Source organism: Sardina pilchardus, chromosome 23, assembly GCF_963854185.1.
Source record: "Sardina pilchardus chromosome 23, fSarPil1.1, whole genome shotgun sequence".
Lineage (NCBI taxonomy): Eukaryota > Metazoa > Chordata > Actinopteri > Clupeiformes > Clupeidae > Sardina > Sardina pilchardus.
The window spans coordinates 18,287,834-18,297,693 of NC_085016.1; the positions used below are offsets into that span (position 1 = coordinate 18,287,834).

Consider the following 9,860-nt stretch of genomic DNA (forward strand, 5'->3'; position numbering starts at 1 on the left):
GTAATGATGATATTCTTTCAACTTTCATTGTCATTCAATTTGTGCTTCTTGACTAATTAATGATTTAAAATGGCTATGGATCGTTTGAAGCCAATTATACAAATTGGGATTGTCACTGTGGGCCCACCAAAGGAATGAGATTGATGCTACAAAGTGTATTCAACTATCGAATGAATAAAACATTGTGGCATGAAGTGGAGTTGCTGTCTGGATGGTGGCATTTTACATGAGGTTGCATTAAGTGACATGATGGTATTATAATATTGTGTTTTGCATTTGCAAATTATTCATGACCTTGTTTGAGACATCTGTCCTTACACATATTCTCACACAATATAACTGACTAGATGGACAGAGAATGTGTGTGCATGTGTTTTTACATCCATGTTTAACACCTAGAAATGTGTGCTTCCGACATCCTTTCATGTTGCATTAAGATAATATTGTGACAGACAATTTTGTGCTAACAATTAGTGTATTCATATACTGTGTTATTTGCAAGGTAATTGCTAAATATTTACAATAGGGCTAATTAATGTTGGGTCGATATTAAAGTATACTAACCAATTTTATGTGTATGGCTTGCCATGTAAACAATGAGAATATCCCCAATAATAAGTAATTCAGGCAAGAAGCCGTACCATCCCTCTTAGTATGGCAAGGGAAAAGTCTTACTTTTTGCTTGAATTATTGCTGTTTTCACTGCTACAAATAAAATCTCGGGATGTCTCTCATGCCTGAGTAGCTGTAAATGACTCCTTTATCTGTGCAGTAATACGATTGGTAGATTCAGTGAACAGTGCTTAATGCTTTCAATAGAGGAAATAAATGTTCCTTCTGTGAGAGCGATGAGAAGCAAATCTGGTTTTATTGCCGTTGTGTGCTATTCTGTTCAGATTATTTTTCATCATCTGCAGTAATGATGGAGGTTCTTTCACCATGTTTGCAATTATTTCTAAAGGTCGCAAGGTTAATTTGGCCTTCTGACAAGCCCTGGTACCCTTTAAAGACACCCTCTGGTGGAAAATCATGGTTTTAACCTTGTTAACATGTCCATATGATGTTTGTTATCATGTTTTCCAAGACACGTCATGAGCGAAATAAGCAGTCAATGTCATGGCCTTTGGATCTCCATTTCAACCAATCACAGCCCAGGTGGGAAAATTCAGGCATCAGTCCATTAGTGTGTTACAAGGGTACAGGGCCAATAAAAAACACAGACAAGCTAGCTAACGGATCAGCTAATTAGCCAGTAACAGGTGAACAGTTTGTGGAGAGGGGTCCGTGCCAAACAGATCCCCTATTCCTGAAGTGAGGGAAAAGGTGTGAAGTTATGCCATTTTAAGGCCTATAGGGATTTTTTCATGGAAACAACTTCTGTATACGTTAGAGGAACCTAGACACAGCTTTTCCTGGCCAGCACAGCAGATACATATCTTCAACTTCTCCCCAAATCATAAAAGACAACCTCCAAAAAATACTCCCAACAGGCTCGTTTTTTCCTTTTATGAATAAAGTTCAGGTGCTAATCTATATATGGCATTCTAAGCTGTTAATATTCATGTTGCCCAGGATTTATATGTGTGGTAGAAGATTCTGCCGTGCGCAGATGATGCCTGCCAGCCAGGCACCAGTCCACTGTATCCTAAAGGCAGGCAGCGTCAGGAGAATCTCCGACTGAGGATGCTGCCGATGACAGGTGTTTGGCACTTTTACAGTCCATTGCTCGGTGCAGTCAGACTCGCCACAATGCTGTTTTTAGCATCGTGCCAATCACCGCCTCCTGCAGCCCCTAACTGCTTTGGAGAGCTTGTTGAACTTAATTTAAGTGTGCATGTGTCGTGTCTGACTGATAATGGCATAAATTCACCCAGTTCCCGGCTTCTAATGAACTCTCAATCTTCCCCCCTCTCTCCCAGTGCAGCGCTGACAAGTTCACTTGGCATGGAGTCACATGTTTATCTGATCATGCAATACTCTCCCCTAATCTCCAATTAAAATTAATTCCTCACCAGCCTCCTCCTCACATAGCACCGCAACTGATAACGTATCACCACATCAATTGCTCTATCCTTCCTCTCTCTTAACAAAGTTCAGTTTCCGCACGGTGCTAGGTTAATCTGTCTCCTGGTCATGACTCAGAGTCCTTTGACAAGTGTCCTTGGTTTACTAACTTTTTCCTCCTCCTCCTCCCCCCCCCCCCCCCTCCCCACCTCTCCCCTTCCTGTTTGTTGACAGAGAACTGTGATGGATCGCTGGTGTCTCTCCTCCCTCCGACTGCTTTCAGAAGCTCGTCTCAGTTGTCCAGCAGCCATGGGCCGGGCTTTGCCAAACTCAACAGGAGAGACGGTCAGTTTTGCACATGGGGTGGCTTTTTGGCATCACTCCATGCTTTTTGATCACTGTTGGATCAATGAAAGACCTCAGTTGGCATCACGGTGGCAGTAGCGTCTGACCTGACTTGGGGAATAATGTTGCTTATCAAAATTAGCTGGGGTTATAAAGTGGACATGAAAGAGCCTGTCTCTCATGAAATTATTTTTTTGGGGGGTTTCTCTCATTAGTTAGGGACAAAGGAATAAATTATTGTTGCTTGAATCCCGGCTCCAACATTCAGATAAGAAACTAAGAGGCTGTTAGGAGGTGAGGCTGGTATCACTGATGATTCACACATTTGACCTTCAGCGTTGACAGCAGCAGAGCCCTCTGAAGAGGCCAATTTCATTCAGATGCAGAAGTACATCCAAGCAACAAGCACACAGCTGTCGAAAGCACATCAGGCATTCTTCCTGCATTATCAGATCCCACTCTGAATGTAAACATGGGTAGCTGGCACAGTTTTTAAATGTGTAAATATGTTCTGTTGCTTTAAGGGCTACATGCTGCATATCTGGCACTATATCACAGACACATCAACTATGAAAAAGGGGAGGATATTCCACACTGTTTTTTTTTACTGTCCATCAAGGCACTGGGAGTGCAGCAATAGTATGAAACTGTCTGTCACGTCTCTGCATAATGCAGTTTTAATTACAGATGTGATTTAGTTGCACATTTAGTGGCTGTTGTCAATAGGCATGTCTTTTTAAGTGGGCTTCCAATTAATTGTCACTCAAAACAAGAGTCTGAAAGTCTGTGCGTAAGAGATATGATGATTGCTCTCCAAATTCAATCCAAAGCAGCCTTTCATACGGAAAGATATGTCAATAGAAACAGACATGTACTGTAGTGTTTTGAATCATTGTTTTGGTAGTTGTTTGTCTTTATTTTTCCCTGTGCCTCACTACATCCCCAATTACACTAGCAAGCCATTGTAAAATTCAGACAGAGTGTCAGATTAAGACAGGAGTGATGCTGAGTTTATGATCGGGGCTTCATTAAAGAAACTTTCTAACTCTGAAATCCTATCTTATCTCAGTTTAGGATGGCATTTAGGATTTTGGGTATTGCAGAAGCATGTTTCCTAAATGCATTTAGGAAAACATCTTATCTTAATTTAAGAAAGGAATTTGGCCATTACAGAGCCATCCTACTGTAAGTCATTTAGTAATGAGTTACACTAATTTAGGATGGCACAGTCCCTGTCCTAAATTCAAAATAACTGCCAAAACTGTTAGGTTGTTGTCTGGCCTATGAGAAGATGAGGAACGTGACTGTTAGGGACACCATAAAGCATACTTCATTAAATAGGTTAATTAAGTGAAAACTTGAACAACCAATATAAAATGTCTAAGCTATGTGTTTTAAGTATGGAATGATGTATTATCCACCGGTAATTATCGGGAAATAAGTCCCAACAGAGCGAACAGAACCTCGACGCGCAGTGAAGGCAACGCTACCTGCCTTGACAACGCTATCATGGGTTCGCTTCGGTACTTTATTTCTCTCTGATATTATCAAAGATTGTATAATTACAAACCATCTCTGATATTACTATGGTATGTCCATCTTGAGCAATCAACTCTCAAAGATTCTTTAGAGCACCGTCTAAGCATAGAAACAGCATTCTAGGCATAGAAACAGGCATGACAGGACAATTACCCATTTAAAAATATAATTGACAGTTACAGTTAGGATATGTGAAGTTAAGGTAAGACAGGAAGTCTGAGATAACATACAGCCATGAGTTGTATGTCCGTAGGACACAGCCATGAGTTTAGGACCTGCTTCTGTAATAGGAAGATAGGATTTTTCCTATCTTTGAAACTTAAGTTAAGAAAAGACAAGCAGTTAGGATATTTTCCTGTAATGAGGCCCCAGGTGAATACTCTGCATGTCGTAAATGATTGCAGGTCAAGCCTCAGGGATTTGATTCAAATTGACTGGCATGAGTTACTGTAGCATTAAAGTGTGAAAAGCAAGGCAAGGCAGTCAGCTTATTAGTTGACAGATTGGAAGATGACTGCCATAGCCTGTCTGGATCTAAAGGCATCCTACTGTTGCTTATGTACTGTACCAGTGACGTTACAGTATGTGTGTTATAGCCTGGCAGAGTGGAATTAGTTAGAGCGGCAGGTAAATAAACTCATGTGATTGTCACGAAACCGGCTTCCTCTGTTGCCTAGACAATATCAGTCCACTGCTGTCATCCTTTGATCCAGTGAAAATGACAGATGGTGACTGGGATAACCCACTGCCATTCTGTACCACATCTTAACCCTTGTAACCCTTGTGAATGCCTCAGATTTTCTTTAAAACATTTTCAACTATTCGGCACCGGAGAGACACCCAATTGTACACCCTAGTACGGTAGCACTTTTCTTAAATTGTTTGTGTCTGTACCTCAGCTTATTTGTATCTCCACTTTAAGAACACTTGTGTGAATTAGAGCACATCATTTAGTCCCAGACAGAAATCAATGCACACCTTGAAATCTTGCCCACCGCTCAACAAAACAGCCCCGACCAGAAAATAAAAGCAAACAAACGGTCGAGTTTGTCAAATCCAGTTGTGATGTGAAACCCCTGCTAACTGGCTTAGAGATCCCTGCTAGCTAATCATGGGCTTTTGATAGACAACCAGAGAAGAGAGAGAGGCAGATTGAGTTTATCTGGACCGCACACATGCAGAAAAGCCCAGTCTTGGCACCAGTGGCGGGAGACACTGGGCCATTGTTTGTCTCCTTTTATATCACGGAACTAAACGGTCTGGGTTGGGTTGATGGCTGGCTGGCCTGCTGTTTGGCTTGCTTTGGCTTGCTTGTCATCACAACACAGTATGATGCTGTCAACACCTCATTTACATCGCTGAATATACTGATTGGGTCTCCCTGTGGACTCAGTAGGACCTGGAGAAACCTTCGGACAATATCGGGCCAAAAACACATGATAAGCCTTCCTCTGCCTGAAATATTGAGAACACTGTTTACTTTCTCATAATATTCGAGAAGACAGATATCTTTAAAAAGAAATCCCTATTTTTTCAAACATATGGTAAACATATGGGTCTGGTTGTGTCTCTTTTATTTTTTTTTTAATACTTTATTGTGTTCATTCAAAATTCATTCAAGTTCATTCAAGTTCAAAACAATCATTCATTTATAAACACATTTTCAGTTTTTCTTTTTTTTTTCCCCCACTTGTGATTATTTCAAAACAGACATAAGAAAACGGTACATAGAAAAAATAAATAAATTAATTAATTAATAAATAAGAAAATTAAAATAAAAAAATAAAAACCACACACACACTGTTTCATGTACTCCACCCCACCCACCCTTTTAACCCTTCTTTTTGCTCCCATCTGCAGGTCTACATCCATCCATCCTCACAAACCCCACATTCACTCCCCCACTCACATCAGCACACATTCATCCATCCAACCATATATCCACACCCACCAACTTTCATCCACCTAAATACCCACACTTTGCGACATTCATCCATCCACGCATACACCCACATTCACCCCCACACAAGAGAATTCACATGCACTCACACCCTCCCCCCCTCCCCATGCCCCCCTCCCCCACACACACTCTCTTTTAGAGTATCTTTATATCTCTGCTCCAACAGTGAAAGGAACTCCTGCCCTCAACGCCTGCTCTTGAAACTCATAGAACTGGGATTTTAAAAGTCTTAGACAGTGGGTCTAACCTTTGATGGCAAGGCTCAGAAAAGGCTTCTCCAGCATCCGCCATGAGTTAAGCCTTAGAGATTTATCTCAGAAGCAACTATGTTAAAGAGATTAGTAAATGTGTTTCATAGCAATAGCCTGAGCAAGACAACCTCTTGGAAAAGCCCTTGAAATTTAACAAATTTCCATAGCCTATACTATAGGTTCTACAGTAGAAGAAAACACAACAGACTGTGAAAACTTTTAAGTTAAATCTCTTATTCAACTGAAATATCATGAAATATTTGCCACCACGGCAAGATAAAAATCAATCAAACCAATCATCAATAATCTAATCCAACTCCTTTGGCCTAGTGAGTAGCTCTGAGGCCTCCTGTGTAGTGCCCATTAGGTGTCGGATAATGTATTGTCCGCTGGTCATTATCGGAAAAGAAGTCCCTACAGGGTAAACAGGACTCCGATGCGAAGCGGAGCAGTCATTATACAGAATTATCGGACCGCTGAGCGTTAGAAAGGGCCGGTCCTGTTAATGGAACTTTCCGCAGCACTCTGAAGAGCCGTGAAATAAACCAACAGACTTCAGTTGTTGTTGTTTTGTGTGGCTCACTTGCCACACCAAACCTGCATGTTATGTTACATACATGTGCAGTGCTGAGGGATATTCCATCAAGCAAGCTGAAGGCATATCCTGACTGGTTTTGAAAATTTGATCATTTATAAGCACTAAGAGTTCTGTCGCATTACTGTACTGTAAGATGACGAGAGTATGTGGCCTGCCTGAACTAATGCTGCATTTAGGCCAACTAGTCTTTCCACATTCATCACCTTTGTCACATGCTATATTTTAAATCAATCTGTATTTCATCTATGATCATCTGGCAAATAATTTAAAGTTACTTTGAGCTAAAGAGTTCATTTACACCAACATGCTTTAAAGCCATAGTTTTCAGAGAGTCTGTGCACAGGAATATATTTTCTGACTAATGGGGGACCATGTTGCTGTTCACTATACTATAATGAACAAGAGGAAGATGCTAATACTACTTCCTATTCTAATCTGTTGAAACATGTGGTGCTCTCTCAGGATATGGCTGCATATGGTATAGCTATAACATATGTGGTTCAAGAAATGTTCAGTTTTTTTTAAAGCTTGAGCCTGACACCATAAGCAGACTGTTGGCTAACCTCTTTCATTTTCATATTTCATACTGTATGACTGTTTTACTGAATATAGAAGATTAAGATTGCATTTCTTATAAATTGTAATATCAGAACAGCACTTTGACAACATGAATGTCATGTTCAGGACTGGATCCCCAAACTATTATCTGTTGTCACACATAAATGTAATCTCCAGATTTCATTTATCTATACAGTTATGTTGCCAGTGCCACAGCAGATTTCTCAGATAAGGACGTTTCAGTTCATCATTCTCATAGTGATGAACACTGACCCATTTCAATGCATAATTCAGAAAAATAAGAAGTTGCCTGGCAAGGCTGACTAATGTAATATTTAAAGAGTCTACCTCATGCCAAAAAGGTTTTTGGGAATGTCTGGGTATGCAGCTCATAACAATTTCATTATATGATCAAGATTACTGCAGTTAAGATATATGGCAACCTTAATCTGGTTATTCTAATTTCGTCAAGCTTTTCTTTGACAAAGTATTTGTTTCTTTTCAGTGTATACAGATGTAACTGTGTGTGGAAAAAAGTTTGTGTCTCATCTCTGCAGGAGAGATCATTCAAAGTACTCAATCTATATTCATTGCCTTACCCTGTTATCATACAACTGAGAATAAAGTACAAACAGTGGACTAAATCTAGCCCTGAATGCAAATTCTCCTCATCGGAAAATTAGAGTGTTCTTTCTTGAATATCAACATCCTCAACAGTAAACATAGTCCCGCTCAGCAAAAAAAACAGTGATGCATAGCTAAGGAGGATTAACATTAACATTAGAACATTAACCAAAGAAAGAAAAGGGGAGAGTAAGAAACAGGGAGAGAGGCTTGAAAAAAATCATTCTTAAACTGAAAATACTCTTATTTCTTCAACAGACTTTTTTTTTAACAGAAGTCACTGCACTGAGGGTTAGGAGCATGAATAACAGTATTCAGCATTTAAATGGTTCCTATTTTCTTCAACATTTGATCATGACAGTTACATTAAAATGATTGTAATTACCCTTAAACGAAGGCTTTGAAAAGTGTGGTCTACTCAATAATTTTAGCCTTAAAGGGGCAGATTTGATTTAAAATTAAATGAAACCCCTGTAGAATTCCTTTCACTAAACTCACTTGGAAATGGAAGCAGTTAGATTATCTCCCATTGATCTGTTTGTTCATTACATCCCATAAACGTGAGGACATTCAATTTACCTCATCCAGCCTAATGTGCAGGTGCAGCCATGCACTGTGCAAACGCTGGACTATGTGCTGTCGGCTTAATTATCGTCTAACTGCTCTGTGTTTGCGCAGTCACAAACACAACACATACAGTGTACACCCTTTACCTTTACAGGATGCTGATTTCAATGGCGGGCCTTATTGCTACAATGTCCTCTCAATCCCCTGTTTGCTAGCAGGTGGAAAAAATGTAAATTATTGATGAGCAAATGCTTAGTTCATTAGACAAGCATCTGGTCCGCACAGGAATACTGTTCACCTTGCCAAACCCATGCTAAGGCTGCTTTGTTTTGCTGTCAGAATAATCAGAGGTAATATTCATTGTGCTTCCCACACAAACTCACATTTCGACCTGTGTCCTCAGCAAAGGAGAACTGCTCTTTGGGTTAAACGTTATATATATATATATAATTCATTCGTCATGGTGATTACTAAATAACTCATAACACAATAGGCTATACTTCATTCCTAAACCATACGAGCTCTTTCTGTTAGAAAAATAACTTTTGGAACTCTACATTACAAAGAAAATTCATTAATATGTTCTCTTCATCAAATCAAGAAGAAAGGTTTCAAGGCCCTCCTTCTGACTATTTTAAAAAGCCTTTTTTCTTCATATAAAGGCATGTCTTAGACTGACATTCAAAGAAAGGACTTTAAAAGGCCATGCTGGCATACACACGCAGTTCAGGTTCTGTTCTGGTTCAGAGTGAGGCCACTCTGCCTTTTCATATTCTTTTTAAAGTTATACAGACTGTGCCTTGGATTATTTTCCTTTCTGAACTTTTTCAAGAAGCACAGAGGACCCTCTATTTAAACACAACAATAAGACGAGGATGGCCGCAGGCGCTAGGGCTAGGTGTCCTGCACCTCTCTAAAAATGATATCAAGATTATATATTCCTGGTTTATCATTTTCATTGTTATAATTTCTTTTGGAGCAAACTTTCAAACATCATGCATCGCCCTGTCAGGACTTATTTTCCGATAATTACCGGCAGACAATACATTATCCCACTTATGGCTACTTGCGCAAACAAGAAAAGAAGCTTCAACCAATGGGTCTTTACAAATTATTTTGCTACCATTTCGTGGCTTCCGCTGACAAAATCAATAGTTCGCCATACGGAGTTCACCCTAGAACTTGACAGTTTCAGGTGTTGTACTGCAACGTCTTACTAGCTGACTTTCACTTTCAATGAAACTCCACTGCATGAAGCAAATAGACTTCTTGCGAAATGATATGAAAGACGCGAATCAAAAGCATGGTCACTACTGTATATACTTTGCTGCAGTAATTATTAGAGTAAAGGCTCAATTATCAGGAGGACCTTACCTTTTAAGTGTAATTTCTGTGACAGGAATTTAGGGGTCAT

The 9,860-nt window shown here is 39.8% G+C and overlaps 1 protein-coding gene across 1 annotated transcript in view; it reads left to right on the forward strand.

Moving 5' to 3' along the window:
- cntnap3 (contactin associated protein family member 3) overlaps positions 1-9,860 on the forward strand; it is an 88,513-nt gene that overhangs the window by 14,683 nt on the left and 63,970 nt on the right. Inside the window, exon 2 of the mRNA XM_062527987.1 lies at positions 2,239-2,349. Coding sequence (XP_062383971.1) covers positions 2,239-2,349 — 111 coding nt within the window. The remainder of the gene's footprint in view (positions 1-2,238; positions 2,350-9,860) is intronic.